This window comes from Antechinus flavipes, chromosome 4 (genome assembly GCF_016432865.1).
Source record: "Antechinus flavipes isolate AdamAnt ecotype Samford, QLD, Australia chromosome 4, AdamAnt_v2, whole genome shotgun sequence".
NCBI classification, from domain to species: domain Eukaryota; kingdom Metazoa; phylum Chordata; class Mammalia; order Dasyuromorphia; family Dasyuridae; genus Antechinus; species Antechinus flavipes.
In genome coordinates, this window is record NC_067401.1 from 167,747,698 (window position 1) to 167,766,087 (window position 18,390).

Genomic DNA, 18,390 nt, shown 5'->3' on the forward strand with positions numbered 1-18,390 from the left:
GTTCCTTAGCCTTTCGGAATATCATATTCCAGGCCCTTCGATCTTTTAATGTGGATGCTGCCAGATCCTGGGTGATCCTTATTGTGGCTCCTTGATACTTGAATTGGGTTTTTCTAGCCGCTTGCAATATTTTTTCCTTCATCTGAGGGTTCTGGCATTTGGCCACTATATTCCTTGGTGTTTTGATTTTAGGATCCCTTTCAGTGGGTGATCGATGAATCCTTTCAATGTTTATTTTTTCCTCTGTTCCTATGACTTCTGGGCAGTTCTCTTTGATAATTTCCTGGAAAATAGTGTCCAGGCTCTTTTTTTCATCATGTTTTTCTGGAAGTCCAATGATTCTCAGATTGTCTCTCCTGGATCTGTTTTCCAGGTCTGTTGTCTTCCCCAGAAGGTATTTCACATTTTTCTCCATTGTTTAATTTTTTTGGATTTGCTTGACTGATTCTTCTTGTCTCCTCGAGTCATTCAATTCCACTTGTTCAAGTCTGATTTTCAGTGAAGTATTCTCTTCACTCACTTTTTAAAAATCTTTTTCTAATTGTCCCATTGAGTTCTTTTGTTCTGTGGAATTTTTTTCCATTTCGCCAATTTTGTTTTCCAGTTCACCAATCCTATTTTTCAAGGATTTTACTTCTTTATCCACTCTCTCTTTAACTTTCTCCAGGCTCTTTTGCCAAGCCTCCCTCTCCTTTTCCCAAGCTTCCCTCTCCTTTTGCCAAGCCTCACTCTGCTTTCCCCATTTTTCTTCTAGCTCCCTTGTGAGACCCTTTTTAATCACTTCTATGAGGTTCATCTGTGCTGAGGAACAGATGATCTCCTCTTTTGGGGATTCACCTGGGGACTGCCTGTTTTTAGTCTCCTCAGGATTTAGAGTCTGCTCTCTATCTGTGTAGAAGCTGTCAAGGGTTAAAGTCCTCTTCAGCTTCTTGCTCATTCTGTCTATTAATCAGAGACAAACTACCTAAGAAAAACAGAAAAAACTGGAGTCTTTCTTTGGGGGAGGGGTTGGGTATGTTATCGAGCTTCCTCTACAGACTGCAGGAGGCAGCAGTGAGGCACTAGCAGGACTGTGTTGCGCGTGCGCTCTGAGATCCCAAAGCGTGCTGAGTCACTGTGGGGGTTGGGGGGGCGGCCAGGTCCCGAGAGATTCCAGCTGTTTGGGGTTGTATTCTTCAGCCCCGGTGTTTTTAGCTTCTCTGCTGGGCTGCTGACTTGCTACTGGAGCAAAGTATCCAAACCTGTAGCGAAGTTCTCCCCGCAGAGACGGCTGCGATCACTCCCCACCCCCTCTCCAGTCTGCTCCCGTGCTCTCACTGCCGCTGCCCTCAGCCTGCGCCCGATCCAAAACCGTCCCAGCCCTCAAGTAAAGACAGACCTTTCTTGGCGGATCTCAAGGATGGCTTCTCTTGGTAACTATATGTGGGTTTTTTTCAGTCAAGCATTGATTCAGAGGCTTGTAATGAAGTGGATAGTGAGAGAAAGCGTGGAGCTTATGCAGCTGTGAGCCTCCTCTCCGCCATCTTAACCGGAAGTCCCCATTTTGTTTTCTAAACCGCTTTCTGCGCCCCTGCCTATGGCGCCTTTCTCAGAAATCATTTTTTCTTAACTATGAGTTTCCATTATTTCTAAATCAAAGAATCAAAGAAATTTCACATTCCATTTATGACAAAGGAATTTTGAAATGATTTTGTCATTTTGCTTTTCATACATAAAATGCTGAAAAAAATATATCTTTTGCCTTTTCAAAAAAAAGAAAAAAGAAATTGGTAAAAGTAGTTAAAATTATCTTACAGGGAAACTAGTATGCATAAAGGTAAAGGAGGAGTTTGGTAGTAGCAAAGAGAAAGCAGTGAACTCATCTAATCCAAATGGAAAAATGAGAAAAGTATGGAGAAAACACAGTAAGGAAGCAAGTTTGAGCTCCAACCAAAAAAACAAAACAAACAAACAAAAAAAACTACCCAGTGATCTGAGGAAGTGAAAGAGGGAGAGCTGTCCCCAAGTCACTTCCAGCTCTAATAATCAGGAACCGAAAGCCAGATTCCTAACATTGGTCTGTCACAACAAAAGCAGGACAGAACCAGTTGCCATGGATTATTGTGCCTTCATTCTCTTGTTGTAAAGCTGTGAAATGTTCCAATCATTCTGGAAAGCAATTTGGATCAAAGACAGTGAAAGGACTTCCACATACAAAAATATTTATAGTAGTTTTTTGCTTGTAGTTCTTTGCTATAACATAAAGTGGATGCCCGTCAATTAGGGAATGGAGGAACAAATTATAGTAAATGAATGTGGAATATTATGGCAATATGTAAAATGAGATAAGGGATGGATTCAGGTATACCTTAGAAGTTTTGTATAAGCTGATGCAGAGTGAAGTTATACATAATGACTACAACACTGAAGGAAAATAACAGTGAAAGTCTCAAGATCTATAATTAGCACAAGGTTCAGTCATGGCTCCAGATGACCGATAGTGAGTTGTGTTTTCTCCACCTTGGCACAGAGATATATAACCTAGACATACAAAGGAAAACATTTTTCCAGACATAGCTACTATGTGAATTGGTTATAAAGGGAGAATTTGCTTTTGCTTTTCTCAAGTCTCAATGTGCAACCTGAGTTCATAGTTCTCTGTTAGGGGATGGGTAGCATGATTCATAGATTCTCTAGTCATCGTAGTGATCAGAGTTCTTTTTTTGGAAGGGGAAATAATTGGGGTAACTGCCTTGCCCAAGATTACACAGCTAGTAAGTTGAACCTATCCTTCAGGTCCAGTGCTCTATTCAATATCCTACCTAGCTGTCCCCTGATTAGTTCTTTCAAAGTCTTAGAGAGTTATTTGTCTATCTATACAATGTTGTTATTATATTCTCTTGGTACTTCTCACTTCACCCTGGATCACTCTATACAAGTTTTCCCAGGTTTCTTTGAACCATCCCTTTTGTCATTACTTACAGCACAATAATATTCCATTACATTTGTTTACTATAATTTATTTAACTGTTTCCCAAATGAGTCTCAACATAATTTCCAGTTCTTTGCTGCTATGAATTTTATACATGTGAATTCTTTTCCTGTTGGCCCTCTGGCTAAAAGGCAAGGCAGGAGAGGGATGGAAGGAATAGAGGAGAATACATGAAAGGCTACATGTTACAGAATTAGTTTAGTAATCCCTTGGGAGTAACTCATAATCATGAGCTCTCCTTTTATCATTTCAGTGTTGGACTCAATCATGCAAAACCCTTCCTGATACAAATTCTCTGCTTACATTAGCCTCTTGGTGTCCCTCCATGAACCATCAGACTCCCATCCTGATGTAATACAAAATCCAGTGTATTCCTGAGCCCCATACGTGTAGGTCATTTGACAAAGAGAGTACAAATACTTACTTTTTACATGCCAGACCTTCCAGAAGATTTTAGCATCAAATAGAGGGGCAACAGCCATGATGATGACAGCTGCCAGAGCAGCCTTGGGAATATAGTAGAAAAGTGGAGTCAAGTAGGCGAGAGATAATATTACCAGAATTCCTACGGAGGCAAGAAAGGGAAAATAAAAGATTGAATGACTACCATGAAATATGGGAGACAAAATTCCAAGTCAACACATGAAGATTCCAGAGGCTCAGATCCAGAATCACAGAATTTCAGTGTAGGAGCCAATTATATCATTACCCACAATGATGGAATGGAATTCTTGACTAAAATCCAGCAATGGAAGATTAACCATTTTCCCCTACAAGAAAGAGATCAGATAGAATGGTAGGACAGCATCAATATCTAGAGGATACATATCTTCATATTAAGTTACAAATCCTTGGTGAGGAGAGATGCCATAGTAGCTAATATAACAGTAATCTTTCAACTAATCAGCAAAATACTAAGTTCTTAACTTGCCTTGCTGATAGTTTCACCTCTTAGAAAGCAGGAGAAATAATGAGAGAAAATGCTATTCTGGACCCACTATTAGATAGATAATGTAGAAGTAAAAGGACCATGTCACCTTGGAGTACACAATAACAAAGAAAAGGAATGTTAGGTATATTCAAGGAACTTTAGGAAATCAGACTGCACAGAATTTAAATAAAGAGATAGAATTGTATGGCCTGAGAATCTGAAAGAGAGCATAAAAAAGGATCATAAAAAGTTTTCTGAAATGAAATTGTAATGATAAAATTTTAAGTGATATCAACAAGGAAAAATATCTATCTAAGAGAGGCTGATGTGACTTCAAAGAAATCTCTGCAATCATGTCATATTTTAAAATAATAACAGACAAAAAGTACTTTAAGATTTATAAAATTTTTACATTTATTATCTCATTTAATCTTCACAACAACTCTATAAGCTAGTAAATATCAATGCTAAGATTTGGACCCAGGTCTGTACTAAGCTGCGGCAGTTAGATACCACAGTGGGGTAGAAACTGGGCCTGAAGTCAGGAACACTCATCTTCATGAGATCAAATCTGTTCTCAGACAAGTCACTTAACCCTTTTTGCCTCAGTTTCCTCCTCTGAAAAATGAGTAGAGAAAGAAATGGCAAACCATTCTAGTATCTTTGCTAAAAAACTCCAAAGAGGTCATGAAGAGTTGGACAAAATTGAAATGAGTTTCAAGACCAACAAACATTCTATTACTACCTCACATTAAAAAAATTATATAATTCAATAAATATTTATTATGTACAAAAGATAGAAGCAAGAGTATAAAACCAAAGTGGCTTCATATAAAATAGTATCAGGAAGACTAATATTGAGATTAGGCTATGGCTCTCAAATACACTAAAGATCACAAAAAAACTTTTTGTTCAATTGAGGGCCAAAATGAAATTTTAAAAAGGAGCTAGGATCACCATTTGGTAGCTAGGGTAATTTTGATAGATAATAGAAAAAAGTTAGAAGTACTTATCTTCAATTTTGCTTGTTTTCTCTATTTAAAAAAGGGAGAAGTTTAATACTATAAAATAACCAGCACAATGGAAAAGCCAAAAAGGCCTAGAAACTACCTATCTATCAAATACTGATCTTTTTGCCAAGTGAATGTAGATAAAGCACCTATCTTTGTGAGGATCAAATAAGTTAATAATTGTAAAGTGCTTGACACTTTACAGTCCTGGCACACAGTAAATGCTATGTAAATATATAACAATTAGCTGAATACATATAGAAGGGTGTGAAAGGCAGTTAACTACAGGGTCCCCAAAAGGAAGACTAGTTTAGGATCCTCCATTTTTCTCCCCCCCCCCCCAAAAAAAAAAAAAAAAAAAGACTTGATTCGTTCTAGGGGATGGAGTTCCAGTTAACTGACACTTCCAGACTTCTAAAGGACTTAAAAATGGCCAACCCAAGAGAGAAGTCAGACATCTTCAGACTTAAGAGAATTCTCATAGCCTTAAGGGTCACCTCTCTCTGTCCTGCAGACCAAATGATTTTCTGTATGGAGCTGAGGGAATCCACATCTACCTAAGCCAAATGTTATGTCCTTGCTTGATATCTATAATTATTTCATGAGTGTAACCACACACACACACACACAAAAGAATGTTGAGAAATTACAGGCAACAAACATAGCCCCAACGAAGAAAATAGGCAGTCAGTGAATGTGTAACATTGCATATATTTTTAGAGATTTTAGATATATTGATCAATTTTTCTGATTTTTTTCTTTATTTTTCTTTTTCTTAAAAAAAAAAATCTATAATATGAGATGGCTCCCTGGTATGGGGAAAGAGAAATACAGGAAGAAATATAGTAAATATAAAAACAAATGTTACCAATAAAAATTTATTTTAAAAAATAACTTATAAAAATATTCTGAGTGCTTCATTTTGTTCCAATCTTGATTTTGAACTACCAAAAGTCAGGCTTAGCCTACAACAAAAGCGTATCTTGGAGATGCTTAGAAAAAGCATCTGCTGCTAAGTGAAATGAGCAGAACCAGGAGATCATTATATACCTCAACAAGGATACTGTTTGAGGATGTATTCTGATGGAAGTGGATCTCTTCAATAAAGAGAGCTAATTCAATTTCAATTGATCAAAGATGGACAGAAGCAGCTACACCCAAAGAAAGAACACTGGGAGATGAATATAAACTGCTTGCATTTTTGTTTTTCTTCCCGGGTTATTTATACCTTCTGAATTCAATTGTATCTAGGATATACTATAACCTATTCAACATGTAAAGGACTGCTTGCCATCTGGGGGAGAGGGTGAAGGGAGGGAGGGGAAAAATCGGAACAGAAGTGAATGCAAGGGATAATGTTGTAAAAAATTACCCTGGCATGGGTTCTATCAATAAAAAGTTAAAAAAAAGAAAAAAGAAAAAGCATCTGCCAGGGGATTTCCTTACCTGTCACTAGTCCTCCTGCTGGAGTACATACCCCTGTCTGGGCATTCACTGCTGTCCTAGAAGACAATTCAAATGCTTAATTACTACAGAATGGTGGAGGAAGAAGGATACTTGGAGATGGAACTCTAACTTTAATGCCTATTGAGTTGGGCTGAGCTAAGTGTTCATTTATTTATTTGGTTTTTTGCTGAGGCAAGTGGGGCTAAGTGACTTGCCCAGGGTCACCCAGCTAGGAAGTATTAAGTGTCTGAGGTCAGATTTGAACTCAGGTCCTCCTGACTTCAGGGCTGGTGCTCTATATACTGCATTACCTAGATGCCCCCTGCTAAGTGTTTATTTTTAAAGAGAAAGATTGTTTTGGTGGCCAAGGATCAAGAGGCAAAGAAAAAAGCTGGAATCAGAGCTCTGGGAATGAATGAATGAAAAAGCACTATTAAGATGTTATTATTTGTCATAGTATGCTAAGCACTAAGAAAATGCATACAAAAGCAAGAGATTATTTGACTTAAAAACATCTTCCTGGGAAGACAACCTATCAACAAATATAGGATAGAATGAGGAGAATGGGAGACAGTCTAAGGAATTCTGGAAGTAGGAAGAAGATGAAAAGATTGAGTGTAATATAATACAGGACCTTTGACCCTTAGGATAACTCTATTAGGCTGTCAACATGAGCAGAATCAAAGCAGTAGGTGGGTTTATCAGTGTGGAGGTCTTAGTTCTAGGCAAGAAAGTAAGGAAGGAAAGAAATTTGAAAAACCAATCTCTCTATTATATGAATTAAATTTAAAGAATCTGACAAATATTTGCTATATGTTATGAACCAAAGGAGATACAAGGATGTATTTATTTTATTAAAAATGAAGCAGCAATGTAAGATTTGAGTAATAGTATATGACAATAAGAATGATGTACCAAAAAGTAATGCAAGATTAATGAGCAAAAGGAGTGTCCAGAAAATGAAGGTGAGAGGAATTTGTAAATTGGAGAGATTACTGTGGGATGGAATGTTTAGGGAAGCTTTCTAAAGAAGCTGGGATTTGAGATAATCTTGGAAGGGTGGGCAGCATTTAGATATCCAAGAAAAACTAAAAGAGGAAAGGATAGAGGATGAGATCCCAGAGAAAGAGAGTACACAAAAGCTTAGCCCTTTGCCATACAACTATGGCTACATTTTTGTCCTTGCCATTTATCATCTCTGAAAATATTAAAAAACCTTGTCCAGGGACTGGGAGGGTCTTAGTGCCAAGACTTCTACTTAAGAGTTGGGAGGTAATTTGACAGATGGATTGTCTGCCTTCAGGCTGTGGGATCCTCTGCTTGGGTAGAATGTAGGGCTGTAGGACCCCAATATCAGAGACCAGAAGAAAAGTAGGGATCTGATTACTCACCGTCCAAAGCTTCCAGTGACGGGGTAGGAAGAAACAAAGGAACCCAGTAAATTGGTAATACCTAAAAGAACAAAAGGGAAGAATTTGGTTAAAGAGAGTAAGGAATATCTCCCAAGGTAGAGGTGGAGCAGGGAAGTAACTGTAATTGCTTAGGGAGGTTGGGGCCAGTATATGGAGGCAATGGAATCAAGAAAATTCTAATATTAGGATTTCCCATTAGTTCCTTTAAGGAAAAGACGACCTACTTACTATCTGAGTTAGTTCCATGATAACCTTGGCCAAAACTCACCTGATAAAGTTGTAATGTAGTTTTATTACATATGTGTAACTTCAAAAAAATTACTTCTCTCTATGTCTTAGTCTAAAATGTAATGCAACAAATGTATATGTAACCAATACAAATTATTTTGAAAATGAACTTCATATCTTCTAGTCTCACATGATTTCCTTTGTGTCAAAGGACACATAATTACAAGATGTCTGGCCTAGAGATTCATATTATCATTAAACAAACACTATGTTGTCCACTGGAGGAAATAAAAATATTAAAATAAAAGACTTAATCTTGGAAAAGATCCAAGAGACCATATAATCCAAACCTTTTCTTTAACAGATAAGAAAATTAAGGCTTAGATATATTCAGTATTTTGTCCGTGTTTGGGGAGGAGGCAATTGGGGTTAAGTGATTTGCCTAGGGTCACACATCTAGAAAGTGTTAGGTGTCTGAGGCTGAATTTGAACCCTGATTCTCCTGACTCCAAGTCTAACACTTTCCATTCTAAAACACTGTCTCTTGGACAGCTAAAAAAGGAATAATCACACTTAAGACACTTTACATCTACTCACTATCAAGATCACTTTGAAATTAATTTTAAAATCCTTGAAAATAAAGATTCACAAATAGTTCTTGTCCAAGTATTAAGAATATATCACCTATGGCTAGAATGGAGTTTTTCTCCATGCAAAAAACCCCAACCTATGCAACCTATAATTTGAGCCTTATTAGCCATAAACTCTAACCAACTGTGATACTCAGATCTGACTTTCAATAATCCCAACTTGGCCCAACCTAAGATTTCAACCTACAAACCCCTAATAGCTACCAGTCATGCATACAATGGAATCCTTTTCTGTCCTGATTGGAAGAAAGTTCAACATGTATAGAAAGCCAGAACTCTGGAGAAGTATACTTGAAACAAGGTGTTAACTCAGAGGAATTGATGAGACAATGGTTATCTAGTTCACATATATACTTAGTACTTAACATGGTGATATATAGTTGCCTAGTTTACACATATTCAGTAAGCTGTAATGATGTAACTGTAATAGGGTATATAAGAACTGGGGACAGGAAGTCAGACCAAAGTCAGACTGGCAGACTGTTGGAGGAGACTGGGTTAGACTGTGACAGACAGAGACTGTGTAAGAGACAATAAAGACTTTGGACTTTATTCCTGACTATTCTCGTGGTGATTATTCTGCTGAGACCAAGGCCTGTCCAAAGGACCTCCAGAAAACTAACCCAGACATTACAAACATTAACATTACTAGATAAAATGTCTCAGGTCAATCAGCCCCAATTTCTACATTTCCATAAGACTCCTCAGACCAAGAAGTAAGCCAAGATTGAGAAATGTGAAAGTCACAGTGAGGTAAACTAAGGAATGACTCCAGTTTTGATCTCCTAGGAAGACATTGCTAAAGTCTGTGTTAGGGAATTAATGATAGAGACTTGAATCCACACAGACTGACCATGTCAGTCCAAAACTAGCATGCTGTGCAGGAACCAGGGTGCAAGAACTTCGGAATGCCAGGTGCTGGGAGCTCCCTCCTGCAGCAGCTCCGAGAGACGGGGGCAGGCTTCCTCTTAGCCCAGCCGCATTTTCTTGAGACAGAAAATGAGCAGTGCAAGCTCCACATGGATATCTGGAAATTCTTTGGGGTTGTTCCAAGTGCAAAGAAAAAGACTATTGAAGGAACATCAAAATAAAAAAAAAAAAAGGAACAAAGAAAATCAAGGTGAAAACTTCTTCAAAGAAGATGATGTACAAGGAAAGCATGCAAACAAGAAAAAGAGAGTCATCTGTAATTCAGACTCAGAGCAGAAGAGACAGTACAGGTAAAAAATGCTAAAAACCAGTTAGAGAAATTGCCAATGATTCCCTGAGATATGATAAGACTGATACATAATTTCAAAATCTGCAGGAATCATTGAATTCCCTACTACAAGATGAGACTATTGCAGTTCTTCAGAACTTGCAGGAATTATTGGATTCCTGGTACATGAAGTAATGGACAAGAGATTGGTTTTGGACTATTTCTAGGACTTATGGACATGTATAATTCCTCATGCTGATTCATGTTATTTGTTACATCACTACTATGTTATAGTGTGTTATATTGCTATGTGCTTGTGTAATATGGATTTATGTATGTATACCTGTTTCAAGTGAGACCCTTCAGAAACCTGCTAATCTGGTTTGATTCCCCATTTTCCTTTGGTGTTTTCATCTCCCTTCCTGAGGGAGGGTGAGATCACCTCCTTTTTTGGTATTTTCACCCCTTTTTTGAGGAGTCAGGGAAGATGTGATCACCTGCTTTTTGGGGGTTCTCACCTCCCTGAGAAGTCAGGGAGGGCATGACCACCTATGTTCTAAAACAAAAGAAAGCGGGAGATGTTATGGGCTAGAAATTGTACTTCAAACAAGGATTCTTACAAGGTACTAACTCAGTGGAATTGATAAGACAATGGTGATTAATAGTTCTCTAGTTCAGTACATATACTTAATACTTAATATAGTTCTACAAGATTCACACCTATGATAATGTAATTAGAATAGAGCATATAAGCTGGGACAAACTCAGCCAGGGTCAGACACAAAGAAGACAGAGGACTGGACATGGGAGCTCAAGCTCTCTGAGCCAAGGAAAGATATTCATTCCATCTTAATCAGCCTTGGGGTGGCTGGCCTGTCCTCCTGCTCCCCCCCACTGAGACCAAGTCCCTTCTGAAGGGCCTCAAGAAAGCTAACCAGACCCCAGACAAGAAGACAATAAATAATTTGGACTTTGGACTTTACACATGGCTATTCTAGCGGTGATTACTCAACTGATATGAAGGTTAGTCCCAAGACCTCCAGAAAACTAACAAAGAACACTACAGTAATCAACAAACCAATTAAATGAGTCAGTGCATATTAAAAAAAAAGTTTCAGCTCATTTGCCTCTGACTCTTAAGTGCCACATGTTTAAAGACAACTGATCAATGAACAGTATTCATTATCTTTGCTTTGGCAGGCTAGCTTTTCCATTGATAACAAGGAGTGCCAATTAGTACTTTTGGCATTTGTAGTGCTAATTTCTTCCACAATGATCTCGATAATCCCAATGGAGCAAAGGTAACTTTCTTTTTATTCCAAAAAGGGATTCTTCCAAATATTTGAATTAAAATTTTTGCCACTATGGGAAAAAACCAAAACCAATGTTTCCAATAAGCCCATTATTTAGTCCTTAGCTTTCTTCCATTAAAAAAAAAAATGGAATTTAATGTGTTCCTTCATTTAAAGATTTAATTTAACTAGGAGCCATTGTAAAAGATCAAACTAAACAACAGCAAATAAGAAAAATAGATCAAAAAAAAAAATCCCACCCTTGCTCACAAGCCAAATATCATGGCCTAAGCCTAAAACTGACCAAGTTCATAAGGTTCAAGGTTTTTCCATGTTTAAAATGTATTAGGAACTCATTAAGTCATAAACATCTAAGTAAAAGTATGTTAATATTATAATTTTAATTTCTCCCTAGGTAGCTAGGAGGTACAGTAGATAAAAGACTGGTTCTAAAGTCAGAAAGAGTTGAATTTTGAGTTCAAATTCAAACTCTTATACTTACTCAGCCACTATGACAATGGGCAAGGAACTTAACATTTACTTTCCAGGGTTGTTGTGAAAATCAAATAAGATAGTGCATAAATGCTTAACATAGTGCTTGCACATAGCAAGCATTTAAAAAATACTTGTCACCTTCCTGCGTCATATAGGCCTAATTCTTGGTACAGCCTAAATTAGAAGATTCTTTATCAACAAGTCCATCTCTGGAAATCTGTGACAAGGGTCTTACCAATAGCCAGCAGCTCTTGGTTGGAATCAATGTGATAATTGTTTTGAGATGCTAAAGAAAAATGAGAGAGAAAAAAATAGTTATTAATGTGAATGAATTCTTGGGCATCCCTTTCACCAAAGTGTCCAAGTAAAAGGCTGAAGAATAGGCAAGGGCATTAGGGCAAGGGCATGATAAAGACAAACCCCAGAGAGAGGCTTGAATATAGGAACATGCCAAGAAAAGGACATTTTTCACAAACAGGTCTTACCAAAGGTTTTGGCAATAGTGATACTTTCCAACAGTGCCATTAAGGGCACCACAGCCAGCCCAGCACCCATATCCTGGGAGAAAAGAAGGAAAATGTGAATATTCTCACCAACTTGGCTCTACATCTTTACAGCTTAGTAAATCCACTGCTTTCTATTATTCTATGAGGCAAGGCTGACTCAAGTAGCTGAATAAGGGTTACCCTTTAAAGAAGAGTTCTAATTATATAAGAGTTCTATTATCTAAAGACAATAGAAGAGGAAACACATTTTAATCTACAGCATGATAAATCTAAGATAAAGATAAAATGAAGGATTTTCTATTACTGAGATTTGTGAGATTCTGAATAACAAAGCCTAGGGCAAAGGAATTGAGACTTTGATTTGAGATGCCAAAATATAAGGAATGCAAAAATTTAAAAATGACTTTTTTTTTAGTAGTTTAGCATCAACTGAGCTAAGTATCAATTTGGCAAAAATAATTAGTTAAAATATGAAGCTAGCAGATGGCACAGTTTATTAAACAACGTTTACCCAAATGTAAAAATCTATAATAATTTATTCTTCCTGTTTGGCTGAATTTGATTTAATTGCTTTTATATTATTTTTCATATTAAGAATTACAAAACTGATTTGAGAATGAATTTCTATTCTTTTTCTCATGTGCCAAAATTGAAGAATTCTCGAAGACTAACTGAGGAACAATGCAAAATCTTTTTCTCTGAAAGTCTTTAAAAAAGTAATATTCTGGGGCAGCTAGATGGTGCAGTGCATAGAGCACCAGCCCTGGATTTAGGAGGACTTGAGTTCAAATCTGGTCTCAGACACTTTGATACTTCCTAGCTGAGCGACCCTGGGCAAGTCACTTAACCCCAATTGCCTCAGCAAAAAAAAAAAAAAAAAAAAGTAATATTCCTTTGCTACCTTCTTACTTAGAAGGAAAAGAACCATTTTACCATACTTTTTTTCAGCCTGTAATTTTTCCTCAATATCTTTTTGCCAAAAAGCAATGCCTCATCTCCACCTTCTTGCTAATAATTCTGAAATTCCAGCTGAGAATTGGACCTCATCACCAAACAGCATTGGGACCTCTATGGTATTCTTGCATCTACAGAAATCATTATAGGCTGGGATGGTCATAAATTCTACTCACCTGTACCATTTGGTTAAAAGGCACAGTCCCATTGGGGGTGACCAGAGAGAAAGGAGGAAGCTGGAAGGGAGGAAGACCTTCTGCTGTTTTCCCAGTCAGAAGGAATGGCTGAGATCCCATCACCTGGAAGGAGTAGGCAATCAAACCAGCAAATAGTATCACTAAAGCATTGCGGGCTAGAATAGAAGGGAAATAGCAGCAGTTAAAACTTTACTTTAGAAAAAAGAATTAGCATACAAGGAGAAAACAAAGTCAATTTTATTTTCCCTATGTAACTTTGTTTCCAAAACTTATTGATACTTTTCCATAACAAATACATGGATATACAACATATACATTGTGTACTGTGTTCATGTACATATCACAAACCCTTGTGTGTTACACTCATGTATGAATCTGTGATACAGCGGGAAAAGTTCTGGGTTAATAGCCAGGAGACATGAGTGCTAGCTTCAGCTCTACTACTTTTAAGTTGTACGACTTGATTTTCTTCTTTGCTTCAGTTTCCTTATCTGAATAATAAATGGGGTAGACTAGACAATCGCTAAGGTCCCTTTCAGCTTAACACTGTATGATGATAAATTATGAAAATTATGAAAACAGAAAACACTTGGAAGTAAATTCCTAACTTTATCTAACCCCACTAGTGTGTAAATATTTTTGCAAAAATATCATCAGAAATTTGGGATGCTACAAGGCTATAATTAGAACAGTGTACACAGTAACAGCAAGATTATGTGATGATCGACTGTGATAGAGTTAGTTCATCTCAGCAATGCGATGATGATTCAAGAAAATTCCAGTAGACTTGAAATGGAAAATGCTATCTGCATCCAAAGACAGAACTATAGAGACTGAATGTGGGTAGAAGCATAATATTTTCACCTTTTTAAAAAAATTTGTTTCTTTTTTTCCTCATGATTTTTTTCCTTTTGGTCTGATTTTCCTTGTACATGATAATTATGAAGACATGTTTAAAAGTATTGTACATGCAAAGAATTAGAAAATGAGTAGATGACCATCAATTGAGAATGGCTGAACAAATTGTGGAACATGAAGGCAATGGAATATTATTGTTCTATTAAAAATGATGAACAAGCTGATTTTAGAAAGGCCCATATTTACATGAACTAATGCTGAAACAAACAAAACCAGGAATACATTGTACACAACAACTGCAAGAATGTGCAATGATTAACTATCAAAGACTTGATTCTTCTCAGTGGTTCAGTGATTGAAGCAATCCCAATAGACTTTAAACAGAAAATACCATTTGCATCCAAAAAAAGAACTAAGAAAACTGAATGTAAATCAACACAAGCTACCGTGTTTCCCCGATAATAAGACTTATCCCGAAAATAAGCCCTCCCCTTACTGTGTAAGATTCCTCTAAAATAAGCCCTCCCCCAAAAATATGCCCTATTGAGATTGCTACTGTAGTGAAAGTGATCCCCTGCACTACACACTACTTTACGGTACCCTCTGTATGCACCTTCCGCCTCCCCCCTCCCCGGGGTGAAACGCACACCACGCTCGGAGCTACATCCAATCAGAGCTGCAGCAGTGAGCGCATCATCCTGTTCTTCCCCAGAGATTTGCTTGCTGGCGCCATTGGAGGAGAGCTGAGGCAGGACAACATAAAAACCCGTTATGTAAGCAGGAGTGAGGGGGCATGATGGAGGATAAAAGAAGAACTCAGGGGGCATCATGGAGGATAGAAGGAGCACTCAGGGAGCATGATGGGGTTAAAACATTATTGAGGGGCATGATGGAGTGAAAAGAAGGACTGATGGTCATAATTTTATTATTCTGTCTGTTTTGACCCCCAGACATGAGTACAAAAAGGAAGAGCTATACTGTTGAATACAAGAAAGCAATTGTAGAGGAGTCACATGGCAAGAATCTTGCAGTTTTTTGTAAAGAAAAACTTTTGGATCTTCGAATGGTCAGAAAATGGAGAGCAGATTATAATAACCTCAATCAACAGGTGGATGAGGGAGAAGGGAAAAAGCACAGGTCTGGATCAGGTCGGCAACCCTTATATCCTGACTTGGAGATCCTCATTGGTGAATGGATTGCTGAGAGGAGAGCAAAGGCCTTGGTTGTGCGCAGGGCTGATATTCAAGCATTTGCCCTTTCAATGGCACCAGAGTTTGAAATAGTCTCAGAAGGATTCAAAGCATCACAATACTGGTTGGACGGTTTCCTTCAACGGTATGAACTGTCCCTAAGAAGATCAACAACACTGTTTAAGCTGGAAGATGCTGAAGTTATTAAACGTGCACTTACATTGAAGTCCTTTATTGATAGGATTGACATTTCCAAGTACCAAACCTGCAATATGATTGCTATGGATGAAACTGCAGTGTTTATGGGACAAGGATCTCAAACAACAATTCATCACAGGGGTGCAACGTCAATCTACATTCCCACCACTGGCTATGCAAGTGCACGGGTCACCTGTGTTTTGGCAATTCCTTTGGATGGAAAGAAAGCCACACCCTCTAATCATCAGTAAGGGCAAGAAAGATAAGATTGAACGTGCATCAGGAATTTACATTCTTGAAACCGAAAAAGCCTGGAGTACACAAGCTGTTATAAGAAAGTGGGTTGATTTAATGCTGCCACTTGTTATGCGAGGTAACCAAAGAGGTCTGATAATCTGGGATTCAGCCAGCACTCACCGCGTTAAAGAAATGAAGAACTTCCTTGCAGAGAGAAGAATAGATCAAGTAATGATTCCTGCAGGAATGACTGCCTATCTCCAGACCCTTGATATTGCAATAAACAAGTCATTCAAGGACCATTTGTGCTTGGAAGTCAATGACTACATTGAAAATAGAATGGAAAGAAATCAGTGTGGAAATTTTGTGAAGCCCTGTCTGCAAGAAGTCGTGACTTGGGTGAAGAAGTCATGGGATAAAATTACTGACAACTGTGTCACCAAGGCACTACGAGCAGGTTACCTGGACAAGACATGTTCATTTAAAGAGAACTATATTGCTGGACATGACAGATTGGGTCCACTTCGTCTTAAGAAAATAGAGGCACAAGACATCCAGGATGGAATTTAGGGTATGGACACTTATGACGATGTTGTTGAAGAAGATGACATGATCATTATTGAATAAAGGTACTTTTTTTTGTTCACATTTACCTGTTTATTAAAATTGCTGTCAATGTTCATTAAAATAAGCCCTCCCCTGAAAATAAGCTCTCTGGTGTTTTTCTGTCCAAAAAATTAATAAGACAGTGTCTTATTATCGGGGAAACACAGTATGTTCACTTCCTTTTTTAAAAAATTAAAGCCTTTTATTTTCAAAATATATGCATGGATAATTTATCAACACTGACCCTTGCAAAACCTTGTTTTCCAATTTTCTTCCCCATCCCTCCAACCTCTCTCCTAGAATGGCAACTAATCAAATATATTAATCAAACAGAACTTAATCAAATTAAATATATGTTAAACATGGTAAAAATATATTTATACAATTATCTTGCTGCCCAAGAAAAATCAGATCAAAAAGAAAAAATGAGAAAAAAATAAAATGCAAGCAAACAACAACAAAAAGAATGAAAATGCTATGTTGTGATCTACACTCAGTTCTAATAGTCCTCTCTCTGGGTGTAAATGGCTCTCTTCATCACAAGATCACAGAAACTGGCCCGAATCATCTCATTGTTGAAAAAGCCATGTCCATCAGAATTGATCAACATTGTTGCTGTGTTATGTTCACTTTTTTATTCTTTTTTTAATCTCTCTCATAGTTTTTTACCTTTTGCTCTGCTTTTTCTCTCCCAACATGATTCATAAAGCAATGTGTATTAAAAATAAATTTTTAAAAAGGAAAAAAAAGTATTGTATACGTACAGCCTATATCAGATTATTTGCTGTCTTTGGGAGGGAAAGGAAAGGGAGAGAGGAAAAAAAACTTTGGAACACAAAATTTTACAAAAATGAATGATGAAAACTATCTTTACATGTATTTGTAAAAATAATACTATTAAAAATACTATAATCAAGTTGTATATACTATATTACTAAATTATAATCAAATATCCTTTAGACATACTATTTCATCTTGATCTTTTAAAACTTCTATTCTTTCATAGTTTATAACAGCCATAATTATTCACATAGTCTTATTTACATAAAAAAACACACACATTGGCAGTCTATATTAAAGAAACTTTTTTCTGATGGGATGTGTGATCAAAAACATTTGAAGAACCCTGGGCGCTTATTGCTGAAAAAACAGCAACATGGAAAAAGAGACAATAACTTCAGAGTTTAAGGATATTTAAGATATTTAAGATATTTAAGGATATTTAAGAGTACAATGAACTATTGGTATATGGGAGTCTCACCCACAGTGGATTTGTAGACTTGGTCTGAAAGCAGAGGGAATAAACTAAGAGACATTGCAAGCTTGAGCAACTACAGGGTATTTGGTTTGTGATTAAGAGTGGAATGACAAGAGAAAAAGTAGTGATATCACTACTAGTCTCTACCCCCAGAAAAAATCAAAGAATTTACAAATGAGGATGTGAGTTTAAATCTGGTCTTAGACAATTAACACAAATGTCACACAGGACTGTGTGACCCTGGGTAAATCATTTACCCCAAATACCTCACCCCCCCCCCAAAAAAAAGAAAGAAAGTAAAAATGAAATGACAATCTTTTCTTCTAGAAAAGGAAGGAAGACTAATATAAACTGATGAAAAGTGAAGTGAGCAAAACCAGTAAAACACTGTACAAAACTATACAATGTTGTAATATGTAATAGTATAAGACGATCAATTGTGAAAAATTTAACTACTCTGATCACAACACAATGATTCAAGATAATTTCAAAGGAATCATGATAAGAAATGCTATTAACTTTCAGAAAAAAACTGATTAATTTTGAATGCAGATTAAAATGTTTTGGTTCTTTTTTTTTGCTTTTTTTTTTCCAACATGGTTAATATGGAAATGTCTGAACTGTGGACTTCTGAGTTCCCTATAAGAAAATGCTTTTCTAAATTTCCCTTGAAAGGAATCATAGACTAGAAAGGGAAAGAGAATACTGAATGACCCAGGAAATAGATAGAAATTTCAAAGACAACAATGTTCA

General features: G+C 37.0%; 1 protein-coding gene across 2 annotated transcripts in view; it reads right to left on the bottom strand.

Moving 5' to 3' along the window:
* The window catches only part of SLC26A11 (solute carrier family 26 member 11), a 69,134-nt gene that overhangs the window by 44,182 nt on the left and 6,562 nt on the right, over positions 1-18,390 (bottom strand). For both annotated transcript variants that reach the window (XM_051995426.1, XM_051995425.1), the window contains exons 6-11: positions 13,270-13,445; positions 12,119-12,191; positions 11,869-11,919; positions 7,750-7,810; positions 6,359-6,414; positions 3,396-3,536 (exon numbers count right to left, since the gene is read on the bottom strand). In XM_051995426.1, the coding sequence (XP_051851386.1) occupies positions 3,396-3,536; positions 6,359-6,414; positions 7,750-7,810; positions 11,869-11,919; positions 12,119-12,191; positions 13,270-13,445 (558 nt within the window). The remainder of the gene's footprint in view (positions 1-3,395; positions 3,537-6,358; positions 6,415-7,749; positions 7,811-11,868; positions 11,920-12,118; positions 12,192-13,269; positions 13,446-18,390) is intronic.